Consider the following 19,071-nt stretch of genomic DNA (forward strand, 5'->3'; position numbering starts at 1 on the left):
GAAACGGAGGCACTCCCAGTTCTTCAGTCTCTATTAACACAATTGGTCGTTGAGTTCAAGTAACTCTGCTGTTCCGTCATTTTTCAGTACAAATGCCTTTGTTTCTTCCTCTCAAAAGAGGCTGCCCATATCTGTACAGACATCCTAGTTACTGATCAACAATCTTGAATAATTTTTCACTCAGGATCCTTTGGACGGCACTTAAGCAATGAGATACCCATCTCAATAACACAAATGACAGCCGGCTGTACCTTGATGGTGTTCATGATGGTCCCCAGAATAGCCCTGCCTTTGTAAGACTCCTCCAGCTCAAACTCTCCCCGCAAGGAGTGAAACACCTGGTTCATAATCTTCTTGACCTGCACGACCACGTGAGGAGAGAGAAACAAGATCAAAATGTATGCTGCCAAAGTCAAGCGACTAAGGGATACACGTAAATTCCAGAAAGGGGCTTCTCTCCGGCGGTTCAGTAGCTAAGACTGGACTCCCAACATAGAGGGCTCAGGTTCCCTTCCCAGTCAGGGAACGAGATACCACATGCCACAACAAAGACTCAGCACGGCCAAATAAATTGGATGTTAAATAAATAAATTCCAGAGAGAGGTCTGGAAGGCTTAAATGAAGCCCTCTTAGGACTCTGCAGTAGGACATAGCTGGTCAGGAACTGAGACACCGAAGGCTGACACTGTGGAGGGGACAATGTTGAATAATCAGCAGCACTTGCCAGAAGGGCTACAGGAAGGACGGGTAAGCTGTGGCGTGTGTGCTTAAGACTCTCAAAGATGGCTCACCAATGCCACCCTCCCACTGAGGCCACCCCTGGAGCTGCCACAGGCTACGAGGATTAGTGGCCAGAAGACACTGGCACGCTCCCCACTCCTCTCCTGTGACTTAGAAACATTTCCCTTATCTGTCAAGACCTCAGATGGGGCTCTTTGGGTTTGCCACCAAAGAGACAGGTTCCAATGGGTTAACTCTGATTTAAGTCAGATGGTCGGAGAAGGCGATGGCACCCCACTCCAGTACTCTTGCCTGGAAAATCCCATGGATGGAGGAGCCTGGTAGGCTGTGGTCCATGGGGTCACTAAGAGTCGGACACGACCAATTCACTTTCATGCACTGGAGAAGGAAATGGCAACCCACTCCAGTGCTCTTGCCTGGAGAATCCCAGGGACGGGGGAGCCTGGTGGGCTGCCGTCTGTGGGGTCGCACAGAGTCAGACACAACTGCAGCGACTTAGCCGCAGCAGCAAGTCAGATGGTGGTGGATCGGAAAACAAGCTAACAACACAACACACTGATAACAAAAATCCTTTCTGAAGGCCTGCTATGCATACGCGACCGCCCTATAGGACGCAGTTCACTTCTCTGAAACGCTAGCTCACCTTTTCTGAGGGGTCAGCAGCAGTGGCTTCGACCCCAGACGTCTGGGCCTTGCTCTCTAGGTCCTTGATGTGCTGTGCATTTTGCTCTCTCAGGGATGTGACTTGGGCCTGGAGGGCTGAACACTGCAAAAACGAACAGGCTGTGGCTGTGGCCTGGGAACCTGGACTTCCAAGTGAAGGTCAGGAAGCCCAGGAGGAGGAGAAGCATCCAAAGCTTTAAGTGTCAACCTCACGTCGGCCTGCTGACATCCACACCCCTCCACCCACACCCCAGGCCTGCTGACCCAGAGCACTCCACTTCCTCATCGCTCAGTCCCAACTCACCGCTCCATCTCCTCTTTCCCAACAAGGTCACTTGCCTTGTTCCTAATTAGGTCAAGAATATGATGAAAAACGGGAGGAAGGGTCTGATGACCCTAGTCACACAGACATATGAACGGTTGCCACCAAGACTGCCTTCCTCATCTCTGAGTGGAAGATTTTCAACTGGATACTTTAACTGACCTCCAGATATGAGGACTTCCATACGTGGTGCTGAGCCATCCCTCCTTCTCTCTCTCGTTTTATGCCAGATGATCCCACCACACCTGTGCTCCAGCCCATCTCAGGGCCTTTGTCCAGAACACCTGTGCCCTTCCCCACCTCATCAAAGCTCCTTGTCCCTCTTGCCTCTGCTCCCCTGGGCACTTCCTCTTCTGGGCCTCACAGCATTTAATGCTTCTCTTTGTTTCTCGGTTCTCCCTTTCTTGATTGTGAGACTCCTGAGGAGTGTTCTTTGTAAGCCTTTTCCCTAACAGAGTGCCTGGAACACAACTGGCACTCAATAAGTATTTGCTTAATAAATAAAGGACCAAATTATAATAGAAAACATAGTCCAGAACATGAATGCTGCTTTTTCTTTTTCTAGGTCACTGACCTGTCATCCCAAATGAGTACGTGAAATATGACTGATCAACCAAAGAGCTGAACCAGTATGATTCTGTTTTCAAAAGTGATTAACATCTTTCAGGTACAAAAGGAGCTACAAGACTTGAACAACCTGTTTGCCCACGCTGCTTAAGTCCAAGGGAAAACACTCACCTTCTCCTCCAGCTGGAGCAGCTGCTGCTGACTGGCGTCTCTTTGTGTACACACCTCGTGGTACTGCTGCAGGTGTTCATTCTTGGCAGATGCCAACAGCTGCTCACACTTGGCTTCCCACTGGGTCTGCAGCTCAGCCTGTACTAGAGACAGCTGCTAAGAGAAAGTAATCACTGTATCCTGGGGGGTCTAACTACATCTTGGGAAACCCCATCTTTAACAAGGCAAGAAAGTTAAGAGCCCAGATTTAGCAGAGAAACAACCATCTGGAAGACCTTGGTTGTCAGGACTCCAAAAGGTACTACAACCAGATCAAGGGAGACTGTCTACAGGCAGGTCCCCAGGGCCATAATATGATCACACTTTTCAGGATCTGGACCCTTAGACCTTTTTAAACAGAAGAAATTTATTTCCCTCCAAAATTCCACAGATGATCAAATGGAGGACACCAATTCACTCTAACTAAAGAACATACAACATATAAACATGAATGCAGAAAATTACAAAAAGAAAAGTGGAAAGTGGAGTCGCTCAGTCATGTCCGACTCTTTGCGACCCATGGACTGTAGCCCACCAAGCTCCTCTGTCCATGGGATTCTCCAGGCAAGAATACTGGAGTGGGTTGCCATTTCCTTCTCCAGGGGATCTTCCCGACCCAGAGATCGAACCCAGGTCTCCCACATTGCAGGCAGACGCTTTAACCTCTGCACCACCAGGGAAAGGCTGCTGTCAAATGACTAGAGATTAGCTGTGTCCTGCCACTGCCCTGGAGAAGGCCATGGCACCCCACTCCAGTACTCTTGCCTGGAAAATCCCATGGATGGAGGAGCCTGGTAGGCTGCAGTCCATGGGGTCGCACAGAGTCGGACACGACTGAAGCGACTTAGCAGCAGCAGCCACTGCCCTTGATTTCCCGGCCTCATTACCTAAATAAGTCCCTTCTTTTCTCGGACGATGCCTGGAGGATGGTGTCTGGTGGGTGAGGACTTTCGCCTTGTCATGTTTGGAAAACTTTTTGCCTTCATGTTTTACTTATAATAAGATTTCCACTAAGCTTTAAAACAGACAGAAGATTCTCCATTTGATTCCTGGCTCTTCTTCCACCTTTGTCCAAAGTTAGAGAGCATCAACTATGAGAAATGTCATCTGAAAGGATCAAGAAACTAGAAGCTTTTCTGAGTCCTTCGTGCCTCCCTTTTTTTCCGAAGTGCTTCAGTTTCCCATTACCTGCTCTGCGGCTGCTTGGTCGGTGGACACCCGAGCCTTCTTCAAGAGCTGTCGAAGTTTGTCCAATTCCTCCTGGTGTGATTTGCGAATTTCGTCTATCTCCTCCTCAGCCTGGCAGCGCTCTTGAGCTGACTTCTTTTTCCTTTCTGAGAGGTTCTTAGGAACAAGAGAACCGTCATCAGTTCTAGTTGTTTGAGGAAAATAAATGGAGATGGTGATGGTGGTGGCAGTTACTAACATCACTGGGTCCTTACTTCGTTAATGATAACAATTCATTTTTTCAATTTAGTTTCCCCAATATATTTAACATTCTCGACTACTGGCAGGAAAAAAAACCCAAAACTGCAACAAGAAGAAGGTAAACTAGAAGAGCTTTATCTACCACTGTATTAAGAGATGAGGAACATCTTAACAGTGGTAGGTGTACAGGGAAATAAGATACTTTCATAATCTGCTGGTAAGAAAGTCACAATTCTGTGACAGGACCTTCAAAATACATACACACCCAGAAACTGCACAAATTAGACTTTATTTTAAGGCAGCAGTAGATCATAAAGATTATGAGTTACAAGGATCGTCACTGTAGGAGTATCGAGAACAATGGAAAATGGAAACAGCCCTCACAATCAGAAAGAACTTTTTCTAAAAAACCTGATAAAATTATGGAAGAAACAAAGTACAGACCAAGATTTATCCTCTAAAAGGGCACTAGGCAAAAGGGCTTTACTAGAGAGTTTTATTAAAAGCACAGAAACGGGACACTCTTTTCAAATCTAAACTGTACCAAAATATAGAAAAAGATAGAAATGTTCCCAATTTGTTCAATGGGGCTAGTATTATCCTAGTGTTAAAATTTATAAAATAACAAAAGATACCATTAAATAAGGTTAAAAAACATCAAACTAGAAAAATATTTGTAACATCTATGACTGACAAAGGATTACCACTTTAATAGTGTTTGTAACAGAGGAAATACAAATAGGTGTTAAGTATATGAAAGCTTTACTACTAACAAAAATACTCCTAAAGACAAGCTAAGCATATTTCACCTATCATGAAAGACTGTAAAAATTTATACAGGCACAGTTGGAAGAATGGAGAAATAGGCTTACTTACACAGTGCTGGAAATGTAAGCTAACATACTTTTCAGGATAATCTGGCGATATTTATTTTAAAAATTTATCTGTTGAGAATTTTCTCTGATGCAGCAATTCAAATTCAAGCAATCCATTTTAAGGAAATACTCAAATGAATTTGCAAAAAAAGTTATATAGTACAAAGATATCCATGAAAGCAATGTTTGAAACAGAGAAAAGTCAGAAACAGAAATACCCATCAACAGGTGAATAGTTAAATATAATTACGGTATAGCCTTGCAGCAGCCTACTATGTAGTAGTTACAAAGAATGAGAAAGCACTCATTCTTATTAGTATAATGGCCACAATACAATCTTTAAAGTATTAAACATGATCACATTATTATTAAAAATGTTATCAGTGTACACATGTATATACATATACTTTATACATACACATATGCATGCTACGTGCATGTGTATGTTATACACACAGAGAACAATCTGGAAGAATAATCATACAATTTTTTATAGTTTTTTTTTATAGTTCTTGCCTCTAGTGTAGAGAAGAGGAAAACATAAATTTCATTTTTTATTTTATATTTTTCTGTATTATTTGTATGTTACAGTGAGCACACACTACAGTACTTTTTAAAAGGAAAATAATAATGTTTGTGAAACAGCCCACTCTGGCCACCTGGGTACAAAAGAGAAACTTCAGATGGAGAGCATACCTTTTCCAGAGACTCCTTCTCAGTTCGCAGGTCAGTCAGCTCCTCCTCCAGGGAGGCCACCCTAAGTTCCAGCTGTCTCCGGCTTTGCTTTTCACTCTTGAATTTGGACTGCACTTGCTGGGAGGTTTCTTGGAGCTCTGAGATATGACAGCACAAAGGCTTGGTTGTAGAACCAGAGCTGCCGTGGGCCGTATGGCATCCTGACAGCTCCTTCAAAACTGCGTTCTCTCATCTTCCAGCCCTCCCACACGAGCCTCTTCCACGCACTTCTTCCAGCATCACCTCATTGACCAGCAACAGGCTTATCAAGCCATGAACTGACTCACTGACTTCCACACCCATCCATATTTATCTCTGTACCTACAGGTCACCTCTGACACACACAAAATGGAAGAGAAGTGTACCAAGCAGTCAGAGATCACCCCTGACATGTATCAGTCCTTCAATTCCATGTCAGTCATCATCTCAACACACTGGACTCAACACACTGACATCTTTGTTTAGTAGTGGTCCAGGCCCTTTCTCAATGCCTGGTAAGATATTCTCAACTTTCTTGGTAGCTGGGACATTCTATCAATAGTCTGTTTTCTAAACATTCCTTCTCAAATAAAGCTATTTGGAATATTTCTTTAAAATGTAATCTATCAAACAACAAGGTCCTGCTGTATGGCACAGAGGGACATCTGTGCCATAGGGGTAATATCCCTATGATAAACCATAATGGAAAAGATTTTTAAAAAAGAATATATATATATATATGTATAACTGAATCACTCTGCTGTATAGTAGTAATTAACACAATACTGTAAAACATTGTAAATCAACTATACTTCAATAAGAAAATAGTAACAATTGTTAAAATGCAATGCATCAAAATTAATTTTCTTGGAAAACTTTTGAGACCTTTATGGTACCCTTAAGGTAACTGTCACAGGGCACTGTGAAAACAGAAAAGAAGATATCAGTATGACATTCGAATCTAAGATTTTCCTTCAAGTTTGCTCATGTGATGCTCTAAGAAGGAAAGGACTTATCTTCAAGGTATCACTTCACCAACTGACATCAGTGTTTTTTAGCTCTCTTTTCGGGCAAGTGAATTTTGTTTCTTCCTAAAACTGTTGCTGATCTTGCCATACCTGGCCTACTGGTCCCATCTGTGCCTTCTACATTTATTTTTACACAAGGTGGTGGATGAATCAACATGCCAGTCTTCACAAATCTGCTATTCACCATGTCTCGGGCAGCACCTTTGTGCCAGGCACTGAACTAGTACTAAGGGAAGGACTTCACAAAGATGAGCAAGGCATCATATTTGCCCTTCAGAGGCTTGCATTATAGAAGGGAAAACAGACACACAAGTAGTGCTGATCAAAGGCTAACTCTGAAAATGGTCATAATAATGCACTCAGAGATGCAAGATTTTAGAGGAGATCAAATATTCTAGGGACAAAAAAAAGGGTGAAGTTTCTGAAAGAGGCAGTTTTTGGAGAGAACTGGAGGTAAATCTTGGTGACGGTGGGCACACCACAAGTCTGGAGAACAGTACTGATAAAAAGCAAGACAAATACAGGATGTGCTGAAGCAGCAGGCTGGCTAGTATGCCCAGAGCTACGATGAATTAAGCAACATAACAGGAAATAAGCCAAGGTGGAGGGGCCTTGAGTGCCAGGCTGAAAGATTGCAATCCATCCTCTAGGAAAGAGGCAACCAATGCAGGAAGCACCTTCTTCTCAAGCCTCTACTGAGTCACAAGTTAGAGGAACCCCTCAGTTAGATTAGTCACAAGTTAGATTCTCTCTTCAGGGCCTATGAGGCCAATCCTAAGTACCAAAGATACTGAACACTTGACCAAACAAAGCAGAACTGTGGCCACTTAGTGGCCACTAAATGGAAGGTCAGTTCTCTTGTCATTTATGTCAAACAATCATGTAGGTTTATACTGGTTCACCTTAATTTTTGGCTTCATCCTTCATAACCTTCATGAGCCTTCTGTCCAATGGACCGAGAAGAAGGAAACAGTGTAATTCCTTACGCTTACTTGGTCACAGTCCCAGCCCCCTCCACAAGGGCTTACCCGAGAGCTCTGCCTGCAGCTGGACGAGCTGGCCCCTGAGGAGATCTGTCTCCTTCACACTCTCTGTGAGCTGGACCTGCAGCTCTGTTTCTTTCTTTTGGTGGGCCGTCATTTTCAGGTGCAGATGAGAGACCTGTGCGGTGGCAGCAGCTAGCTCCTCCGTCACCTTGGCCTGAAAAGCGACAAAGTACGACATCACTTTAAACATGCTGATGCCCAACCTCACATACACTGTGCTGGATGAACTGGTAGGAAGAGAGCTAAGGCCACCTTCAACCTGCATTGAATCAAAATCAAGCCCTCATATGTGCAAGGTTTCTGACCCGGGAATTACCTTGTAAAAATAGTATTCTTGCCATTTTCTAGTTTTCCTATAAAGGACAATCTTTTAAAAAAAAAAAAAGAAGAAGAAAAGAGTATTTTAAATTTTAAATTGAATGCTTTCAATGGCAATGCACTTCTCGGTCTATAACTTCTCCTGAGCACTGCGGTACTAATGGTACTATAAAGATCAGTCATGTCAGAGTAACTGTGTTGGGGGTTTTTGGAAGAAGAGTGGTAATAAAAGAAAGGAACACGCCAACTTCTTTGGCTGCTCAATGCATTTTAAACAGTGCTCGTCCTGGCCACACAGGAGCTAAATATTCTCAAGTTACATTCGATGAAACCAAAATGACACCCTGGAAAAATCGTCTACTATGTTTTGTGTATTAAGGGTGATGATGGAAACGAAAGGATGGTCAGTGAAAAGGAATGGTAAACAAACGACAAATACCACGTTCATTTCACCTGAGCTGACGAGCTCCTGTAAAAACAGGACAGGAAAGGCAGTGCGTGATGGCTCCGAAGGTTGTGACTTCCGGACAGCAGGGTGTATCTGGGCTTGGACCATCTTTCCATACTGTATTGCTACCACCATTCCTCCTCCCTAGACCACTGTACTTCACATGTATTTCTACCGCTGACTATTTTCTTGGTATCACTTGTCCCTTCTTAGGGTTGTCACTGTGCCCACCTCACTTTTACACGTCATTCCAAAGCCTTAATCAGTTTTCTAACTTACATTTAAAATCTGATATTTTGGCTCTCTTAAAGGTGGAGGAAATAAAAAAAAATTGTACACAAAATAAAAAGAAATAGGTTATGAATGAGCATCTGAGTGTCCACGGGCAAAGGCTCTCTCTCTGGCCAAACTTCAAGTCAGGGCCTCAGAGCACTCAGCCTTGGTCTCCCCACCCTGTCTTCGGCCTGACCAGCCCAGTTTTAGCAAGAATCCTGCTATGTAAGGTTAGAGAGAATCTCTACCCCTGATATCTGATCACAGCTCTTTATCCCAGTCTTTACTATTTAAGTCCCTGCCCTGTCGTTAGCAAGAATCCCCCTTCCTATGATTCTCCTCTTAGTAATTTTCCATCCAATGACCCTCTCACTCTGCTCCTTGGCTGTAAACTCCCTGCTTGCTCTCTTGCCCTTCTTGTGTTTAGAGTTGAGCTCAATCTTTCGTACCTATTGCAACAATCTTGATTTCTGGCTGCGCCTTGTGACTTGTGGGATTTCAGTTCCCCAACCAGAGACTGAACCCAGGCCACAGCAGTAAAAGCCCAGAATCCTAACCCCGAGGCCACCACAGAACTCTCATCTATACCAACAGTCTTGAACAAAAGTCTCCCTTACAGTTTTAGTAAGCGTCAGAATAAATGTTTTAACAACATCCTTCAGAGTGAGCTCTAAGATACTTATTTTTGCTGTTCAGCAGCCTTACGTTTTCATCTGTTAAACACAGAGGACAAGGGCAGCTTGAATTTCCAGACAGAAGAGGGTTTTCATCTGCCACAAGTAGAATAAAAGTTTTACTCACTGTCCTATCCCAAGTGGCCTGGTAGAAACTGAACTAACACAATGCTCAGAGAGCTCCGTATTCACCGTAGCTCCAGAGTTCACTAATATCAGCGTGAAGACCATTCACATAGCACCTCAGAGCAGCTAAGACCACGGGAGGGGACAAATTCCAGAGGAGAGGCAGTGCTCACGTTCACCAAGAACAAGCAGAATCGAAGATCACTCAAAAGCTCTTGACCCAGGCCCTAACAGAGAAAGGCCTCTTACAAGCAAGAAAAGTAATACTCTCTCCCAAACACACACATAGCGAAAACCGTGAAAGGATGAATGATATGTATAAAAATTATCTTTGAGTGTGGGGCTTCCCAGATGGCTCAGTGGTAAAGAATCCACCTGCCAATGCAGGAGATGCAGGAGACGTGGGTTTGACCCTGGGTCAGGAAGATCCCTTGGGAATAGGAGATGGCAACGGATTCCAGTCTTCTTGCCTGGAAAATCCCATGGACTGCGGAGCCTGGCAGGCTATAGTCCATGGGGTTGCGAAGAGTCTTAGCACAAGGGCATCTTTGAGTGGGAGGACCATTAATGAGTTATGTTTTATGCTCGCTTATCTGTATTTCCTGGAAGAAACAGATGCAATGTTTGTAATCAGAAAGAAATGTGTGAATCTATATAAATTTATATATGTATGTGCATCTGTGTGCACATGTGTGTGGGTATGTAAATTATGATTGTTTTAAGTAAGGGTCTGCAATATCAAGTGAGAAAGGAAAATATCAAAAACCTACACAGTGGATAGGACAGCTCCCTGGTTCGCACTTGGGATCAAATTCCACTGCTGACATGGAGAGCTGGGAAAAGAAAGCCATGACAAGAAAGAACCAAGAATTCAGAAAAACAAGGGAAAAAGCATTCGGGATGGAGGAGAAACATGGTACTGAAGAAAGATGGCCATCTGGCAAAGGGAAAAGGACACAGCTGGCTGCAGGTGAGGCCCCAGGCAAGACTTTTACTCTACCTGGGCCTCAGCTTACTCTTCTGAAAAAGAATAGCAAACTAGATGAATGTTACTTCTCTCCAGTTTTAACCATTATTCCATGGTTTTTTGTGGAAATATTAATACTGCCGTAGAGAAAAATAATTTCATTTACCAAATATTCATTGAGCATATAACCATAGGTTTCTGAACTGTGCTTGCAGGCAGAGAAGTACCTCCAAGCATGAAAGGACCTTGATTATTTCCATTTAAGAGGAGAGATATCACAGGGAAGACAAGTAAGAAATGGATCAAAAGAAAAATGGGAGCGTCAAGGCTTGGTAAGTTTCACTGGAATAAAGGAGACCAAGTGAAGCATGTATATGGCACCTGACTCATCAAGAATATCAAGGCTATCTCCTGCCATTCGGCCCAGGAGATGTCTTCAAACAGATCTGTGTAAAGCCTGGTGCCTAGGACCGAGGAGGTGATTGACAGGTGAAGAGGGTGGCAGAGGATGAGATGGTTAGATAGCATCACTGACTCAATGGACAGGCATTTGAGCAAATTCCAGGAGATAGTAAAGGACAGGAAAGCCTGGTATTCCAGTCCACAGGGCCACAAAGAGTCAGACATGACTTAGCGACCGAACAACAACAACAGGTAGTACTGTTTTTGTTATTATCACTACTGTTTTGGCTATTATAAGTAGAGCACTGACCAGGTTCATGTATCGTACCAGACACTTTTGGAGTTTATCAATAAACATTTGGGTGGATTAGTTAGCTAATTCAGGGGATTGGCAAGTTATCACCTGCACGTCAAACTGGCTTGCTGTCTATGTTTGTGAATAAAGTTTGACTAGAATACATACACACACGCATACATACCACTGATACTCAGCATGAGAGCCACATAGTAAGCTTGCTAAAAACCAAGGTGTGGCAGCTGCCACCTCCACAGTGGCAAAAGAAATCACTGATAAGAGCAGGGCCTGCTACCTGGCTCTGTCTCAGAATCAAGGGGAGCTTTTAAAAAGTTCAGATTCAGAGCTCAACTAGAAATGTTGGATTAGAATCTCAAGGTGAAGCTTACACATGTATATTTTTGGTCAAGCTCCCTAAGTGAATTTGAGGCAGCCAAACCAGTATTTGGGAACCACTGATCTAGAACAAGTTATGTAATGAACTGTAGACCTGAATAATAGTTAACAGCCACAACAAATAAGATATGTGGCTGCCTTGTTAGGAAAGAGAAAGCAAACAAAAGTAGATGAAAGAGAAATAGTAAAAAAGTAGACTTCATGGGGAGTGGGGATCCAGGCTTTGGGACACAGCCACGACAAACAAACGGCGGTGTCAAGGAGCAGTGGGAAAGATTCAGGGTCAAGACTGGACTCGGCAAAACACGGCTTATCTGAGGATAAGGTGTCCACTTTTAAATTATTATTATTACTACTTGACTGGATACTAGCTAAGAAAACATAAAGAATAACAGCAATGAGACCCAAGAAAGGTCTTGTCATTACCAGAATGTGAAAAAGTGTGTAAAGTTATAAAGTGCATCCTACTTAACTTTTTGTGTTTTAAAAAAATATTCAAATACAAAATATAAGCTACCACCCTGCTTATTTAACTTCTATGCAGAGTACATCATGAGAAATGCTGGACTGGAATAAACACAAGCTGGAATCAAGATTGCCGGGAGAAATATCATTAACCTCAGATATGTAGATGACACCACCCTTATGGCAGAAAGTGAAGAGGCGCTAAAAAGCCTCTTGATGAAAGTGAAAGAGGAGAGTGAAAAAGTTGGCTTAAAGCTCAACATTCAGAAAACGAAGATCATGGCACCTGGTCCCATCACTTCATGGGAAATAGATGGGGAGACAGTGGAAACAGTGTCAGATTTTATTTTGGGGGGCTCCAAAATCACTGTAGATGGTGACTGCAGCCATGAAATTAAAAGACCCTTACTCCTTGGAAGAAAAGTTATGACCAACCTAGACAGCATATTCAAAAGCAGAGGCATTACTTTGCCGACTAAGGTCCGTCTAGTCAAGGCTGTGGTTTTTCCTGTGGTCATGTATGGATGTGAGAGTTGGACTGTGAAGAAGGCTGAGCACCGAAGAATTGATGCTTTTGAACTGTGGTGTTGGAGAAGACTCTTGAGAGTCCCTTGGACTGCAAGGAGATCCAACCAGTCCATTCTGAAGGAGATCAGCCCTGGGATTTCTTTGGAAGGAATGATGCTAAAGCTGAAACTCTAGTACTTTGGGCACCTCATGTGAAGAGTTGACTCATTGGAAAAGACTCTGATGCTGGGAGGGATTGGGGGCAGGAGGAGAAGGGGACGACCGAGGATGAGATGGCTGGATGGCATCACGGACTCGATGGACGTGAGTCTGAGTGAACTCCAGGAGATGGTGATGGACAGGGAGGCCTGGTGTGCTGCGATTCATGGGGTCGCAAAGAGTCGGACACGACTGAGCGACTGAACTGAACTGAACTGAAACCTCTGAAAAAAACAGCAGATGAAGGGTTGCAATCTCCCAGCTGATGAGGGAGAGGCCAAACAGGAAGGAATTCATTCCAGATAAACAGTGTCACTGAAGCAAAGATAGGAGGAATGGGGCTTCCAAACCAGTCCTCCTCAACGCAAGACCCTCAGCAGTCTTCCTTACAGCTGCTTCAGAAACAGGTCAAAATACATAATTCTGAGCTGACTGAAGTCAAACAGCAGTACTTTAAGATGCTCTGGCAGACACAGATGAAGAACTGCTTACTTAAACCATCTCAAACTTCACAATAAATATGTGTTACGTGGCATAACAGAAACTGTTGCTGATTTTTTCAGCAGAATAGGATTCCTTTCTAATAAACTGTGTGAATCCTCACCTTAACCAAATTACTAAGATCAGTGATTGCTTCTAAGTCAACTAACTGTAACGTATTTAAAAAATAGAAATCTGGATGGTGGATATATTAAAAATCTGCTGGGAGATTTCTAGTTCTCTTCCCGACAATGGCAAAAGTTCTGCTCAAAAGCAGACTGGTGAGTACATATAGAGGACACACTCCTTGCCTCTACACATCCTGACTCGGGCTTCTCTCTCCCTAGTTTCTTTACCTTCTCTTGCTCAGCATGCAAAACTCTTGCCTGTGTGTTTTCTGTGGCAGTCTGAAGAGAGTTGTTCCTCTTCTCCATCATCAGGTTACTCTGCTCAACATACCTGTGAAATAAGGAGGGAAAAGAAAACATGGATCGGGCGCTCCACGCAGAGCAGGCACAACCCAGTGTGCAGCCGAGCGCTAGTCTGCTCCTGCATCAGCAGCAATCCCAAAGCAGTTTCCTTTCCTAAGATCTGCAGTAATCAAGTTTGGAGGCAGGAACCTGGGCCCAGGGCTGAACTGCTTTGAATGTGTAGAATAAAGAGGAGAGGAATTCGATCCGGTGTAGTGAGGGGAAATGAGAGAAGAGATAGGAATATGAAGGCTGCAAGGAAGGAAGAGAAGAAAACCAATTCCCTCTCCTCCATGTGGGAGATAAGGGACACTGAACAAGAGAAATATGGGAAAACAGTATTTCTAAAATGAAATGCTATATGCTGTGACATGTTCCCCTGACCACTCCTCCAAAATTCTTTTTCAGAAGGATCTAGAAAAATTACAGTGTTTGGGTTTATGTGGAAATCTATGAAGTTCTGGTTGATAAAACAGTCAGTCCACACAGAAGACAGAAGAGCTGACAATGAGTTTTCTAGGCATTAACACTACTTTTACAGATGAGGAAACTAGAGCCAGAAGGAATAAACAGAATGCCCAAAGCCACAGAACAAATGAGGAGCAGAGCGTGGACTCAAACCCAGGTCTGTGTTCTGTCGCAGGCTCCTGAAATCCCTCTCCGTCACCAAGAAGTCATCCACGGGCAGGAAGCAGAAAAGAGAGGAAACATACATAACCCCCCCGAACAAACACGTTCACTGAACTCAGGCATTTACAAGCTAAACGCTTTTCTCTTCATCCTAGCCAGTGCCCCATACCTGTCATTACCTCTGATTTCGTTCAATTAGTTCACTAATCTTGTCATTCTGTTCTTCTATCCGACTGCTCTTTTCAAGGATCTCTTGCTTCAACCTTTCATTTTCCTAAATTCAAAAATATGTGATGTGTAAAACTGAAGTTTTTAAGAGAAAAGCATCAGATAAAAGGGAATGAACTTGAACTGATCGGTGATACTGTTAAAAAAATCTAGAACTTCTGTCCAGATAAATATAAATACTTACAACAACATATCAAATTCTACTTGATGGATACAAATCACTAAACATATAAATGGCTATAAAGTGAAGTGAATTTTTGGTATATGGTCAAAAAAGAAATGCTTCCTTCTGATTACAGAGTGATAAGTCACTTGGACTAGATTAAGCCACAATGGATTTTCCAGAATTTCCCAATTCCGTCGGGCGTGAGTATTTATTACATGCTCTTATTCCTGGAGTGGAGGTTTTAAAGGAAGTACATCTCCAGACAGAGCACGGGAAGATCTCCAGGCTGAGACCACTCTCACCTGAATAATCCGTTGTATGTTACTCATAATCATGCTTGTTTCCATGGTCACTGACATGCTGGGAATGAGCAGGGAATTGCCAGCACTATGCTTCTGTAACTCTTCAACCTATAAAATGAGTACCAGAAAAGTCTTTAAAATTTCATTAAAATTAATGAATTAAATGAATTAATTTCATTAAAATTAATTTTCATTTTAATGAAATTTTTGCAAGGAGAAATACAATGTATCCAGGATCTGACCACTGAGAGGGTTAATAAGTTTCTGAGACAATCTCTAATGTAAGCAGGAGTTTTCTTCTGCTAACTGCATCCCTAAATAAAACAACTCTTTTGGGAAATAACTACTAACCACTATCAATATGGGGCTTCACAGGTAGCTCAGTGGTAGACAATTTGCCTGCGATGAAGGAGATGCAGGTTCAGTCCCTGGGTGGAGAAGATCTCTTGGAGAAGGGAATGGCAACCCACGCCAGTATTCTTGCCCGGAGAATCCCAAGGACAGAAGAGCCTGGCAGGTTACAGTTCATAGGGTCACAAAGAGTTGGACACAACTGAGTGACTGAGCACGCACTACGAATACAGAAACCAAGAAAGAGTGTGCCTATCGTGCTGGTGGCTCCCTTTTCGCACTCCCTCTTTATACCCCCACTTTATTTTCTTTGGATGCACCATGCACGGCTTTCCAGATCTTAGTTTCCCAACAAGGGACTGAATCAGTGAAAGCAATGATTCCTAACTGCTGGACCACCAGGGAATTCACTTTATGCCCCTACTTTCAAAATGAGATGACTCTGTTACCTTAGTCATTAGATGATCCATTTTATCGGCCACTTTGCTGACTGCCATCCGAATTTCAGTGTTATGTTGCCGGGCTTCAGTCATGAGAAATGAAGCCATGTCACCTGATCCTAAATAGACAAAAGCCAAGAAGAAACTTATGAAACTGTAACAGAGGATACTGAATGAGGAAAAACCAACAGCTCTATCAGCAGAGGAAAGAAAGAAATGAACATTTCCAAAGACTAGGAAAGGCTGGCGGTGAGTCACACTGTCAGGAGAAGATGGAGCAGCGGTAAAGGTCAAAGGGCTCCAAAGCTAACAATAACCACGATGCGCTCCTGCGGCATGCAACCAGCGGTACAGTCTGGTTCCAGGGCACACGTGGGGGCATGAGCAGCTCAGATTGCTTCTCCATTCACCCAACTGCATGCAGGGCATTGGACCAGGTACCAGGGATACAGCAATGAGTGAAACACGGTTCCTGCCCTTGATAAGCTCAGTCTGGTGAGGAGACTCACAAGTGAACAGATCACTATAACAGACTGTTGTAAGTGCAAAGAATGAACCATGTACCAGGTTACAAGGTACAAAAAGGAGCACAGAGAACAGCAACATTAACTTTTTAGTGACACATATACATTTACATCTCTGGAAGGAGAGGAGGGAGGGATGGCAAGAAGGAAGGCTTCTCAGAAGAGATTACAGATTTAGTTACTCAAGTGACTGCTTCCTAAGGTCAAGGGGGTTTAAAGATGGAAGACAGTAAAGTTTCATTTCATACTCTTTTGTGTTGACTTTTTATAAAAGTATATTCTTTTTACAACTTTAAAATTATAACAAAGTAGCTTTCATATGAGATATTAAACAGTCATGCTTTCTCCCAATTTCCTCTGATATTTTCCTCTTTTACTATCTACTAAGAACTCTACAAAGCAACTCTGAGAGAGGAATTTAAAGGGCTCGCAGGAAAAAAATGCAAGAAACAAAACACCAGTCAGAAGGGCTTTGAGGGGGATACTGGAAATGTTCTAAAGTTGGAACATGGTGGTGTCTGCACAACTGTGTAAACAAAGTCACTGAATTGTACACTTATAACCAGTGAACTGGGGCGCTGGATGATAAGACACGGAGGAGTCGGTGGATGCGGGGTACTTTTCTCTGCATCGATTCATTAGGGATACATCTTCAGATATAGAGGGTCTCACAGAGCACCAGCTGACGGCGGACAGGAGTCCCTGGCCACCAGAAAGGAACATATGGATCCACATAAAACTGGCAAAGGTCACTGTTTCAGAGAGTGCCTGCTCCAGGAACCTCCTTCCAGAGTGATGGCCAGGCATGACCCAACTTCCAGTCTACCCATAATGGACATGTAGCATGCACAAGAAATAAATCCTTATTACATTTTTAAAAAGAAAGGAAAAAAACTAGTGAACTCCATGGTATGTAAGTCATACCTCAACTAAGCTGCTTAAAAAAGAAAAGACAAAAAGGGCAGAGATCTACTGGAGTCAAAATGAGAAAGGATGGGAGACGGGGAAGCCCAGCAAGAGCAGAAGATGGAAATGCCTACCTTGAAAATGAGGAGGCTGCGAGAGTGGTGCAGGGTACAAGGGCCGAACGGGCTGCAGCTGGGAAGCAACAGCTGGTGCCTGGGGGTAAGCATAGGCCTGCACACCTGCATAGGGCTGAGAAGAGGCCAAATTACAGCCGGTTTACAAAACATTCATCTCTCTTTTCTGCTTAGTTTGCCTTTGATGGAATAAGGTAGGTAAACTGGATGGAGACTCAAACATATTGAAGCTGGCGATGGATAGACCAGGGTTTGGTATTGGACAGTAACTGCAGCAGGAGAGGAATGATGTAATTCAGTGATGCTAGTCACTAATGCCCTACGGGCATCTCAGGTTACTCCCCAGTCCTCTTGTGATGATTTAATTCAGTAGGAATTCATCCCTCAGCCATTGGGCCAATAGATGGTCTGAGACATTGTCAAACTAAGCAAACTCTACTTGGTTTCATTCAAGTAAAAAAAGAGGCGTTCTGATTCCAAACTAAAACCACTAGTTTCCAAAGGATGCCTCTGCCTAGCTAGATTCTGATGTTTATCTGTATGACCAAGCGCTCTCATTTTCCTCTAAGCCTCTGTCACCTCAACAATTAAATGAAAATAACAATACCACTTCTTATGGTTGTTGTATGGGCTAAATGAAGTGATAGATAGCTAAAGTTCCTAACTCCCTGGTAAGTAAGTGCCGGAAGACAATTAATGTTCAATAAATAGCAGCTGTCACTTTAATAATGATGGTTATTCGTCCTTGAATTAAGGAAATCCAGCTCATTTCCAGGGACAGGTATAACTACCCATCCATTACTAAAAAAGAATCTTAGTATACAAGATATAACTCTCCATTAGGTCCATTCGTGAGTGAGAGAGGGCAAGCTAGGACTTTCCTCATTTCTGATGCACCCTTACTAATGAGGCATTGCCTGACCACCACTGCTCTGACCCCTTCCCCCTCACCCCCCTGCATCTGACATGAAGAATCACCAAAGAAGTGAGAGTCTTTTATCATGGGGAGTTAAATCTTATCCATCAAATGTGTTGGGTAAAAGAAAGAGTCTACTGTCCTGGCAAACTGTCAGCAGAGGCACACAGGCTGTTGCCACTGCTTCCTATGAAAACAGAAAAAAAAAAAAAACCCTACTTTTAAGAGCTCACCTCTGGAGGATAACTAAACAATTCGAGTTCAGCTGTATTTGTATACAGCCTCCCCCACTGCCCCTCCACCACAACCATTCTACTGAGTGTAGAGCAGAATCTTAGCCTATCAGCTCTGATAGAGAAGAACACAAAAGACTTGAATATATGTCTCTAAATTAGACATGTGTGAAAAGGAAGGGAAACAAACATCAGTTGGGCTTTCACTATGTGTCAGGCCTTGTACAGGTGTTTTGCTGGTTCTCACATTTAATCTTGACAACCTGTAAGGCAGGTAATCCTTTGATTGTTTAGACATGCAAAAGTGGTGGTTCAGGAAGGGGAAAAATTTTAAGCTCTGAGGGGAACTGCTGCTGTACAAATTGAGCAAAAAGAGAAAAAGAGACTGAAAAGAACAATAATAAATGAGAGCATATAACTGACATGGTTAAAAAATGTTACCTGAAAGGACTGGGCATTTCCAGATACAGCTGAGTGGGAATCAAGAGATGCAACCTGCATCAAAGCAGCAGATGGTGTTTGGAGACCAGAAACAGATGGCTGAGGTGCTAAGACAGAGCAAAAAGTTTTCACTGTTAAACCTACTCCCCACTTCTTGGTACAAGTC

The 19,071-nt window shown here is 43.2% G+C and overlaps 1 protein-coding gene across 2 annotated transcripts in view; it reads right to left on the reverse strand.

Annotated features, from left to right (window-relative positions):
* The window catches only part of FKBP15 (FKBP prolyl isomerase family member 15), a 61,818-nt gene that overhangs the window by 4,888 nt on the left and 37,859 nt on the right, over positions 1–19,071 (reverse strand). Inside the window, exons 14-25 of one of the 2 annotated variants that reach the window (XM_052644597.1) lie at positions 18,906–19,012; positions 17,316–17,430; positions 15,761–15,870; positions 14,961–15,068; positions 14,444–14,538; positions 13,521–13,623; positions 7,577–7,748; positions 5,503–5,639; positions 3,692–3,847; positions 2,465–2,617; positions 1,385–1,507; positions 252–359 (exon numbers count right to left, since the gene is read on the reverse strand). In XM_052644597.1, coding sequence (XP_052500557.1) covers positions 252–359; positions 1,385–1,507; positions 2,465–2,617; positions 3,692–3,847; positions 5,503–5,639; positions 7,577–7,748; positions 13,521–13,623; positions 14,444–14,538; positions 14,961–15,068; positions 15,761–15,870; positions 17,316–17,430; positions 18,906–19,012 — 1,487 coding nt within the window. Of the gene's footprint in view, positions 1–251; positions 360–1,384; positions 1,508–2,464; positions 2,621–3,691; positions 3,848–5,502; positions 5,640–7,576; positions 7,749–13,520; positions 13,624–14,443; positions 14,539–14,960; positions 15,069–15,760; positions 15,871–17,315; positions 17,431–18,905; positions 19,013–19,071 lie in introns of both variants that reach the window. The other variant, XM_052644595.1, reaches the window with a different exon arrangement.

This window comes from Budorcas taxicolor, chromosome 8, assembly GCF_023091745.1.
Source record: "Budorcas taxicolor isolate Tak-1 chromosome 8, Takin1.1, whole genome shotgun sequence".
Lineage (NCBI taxonomy): Eukaryota > Metazoa > Chordata > Mammalia > Artiodactyla > Bovidae > Budorcas > Budorcas taxicolor.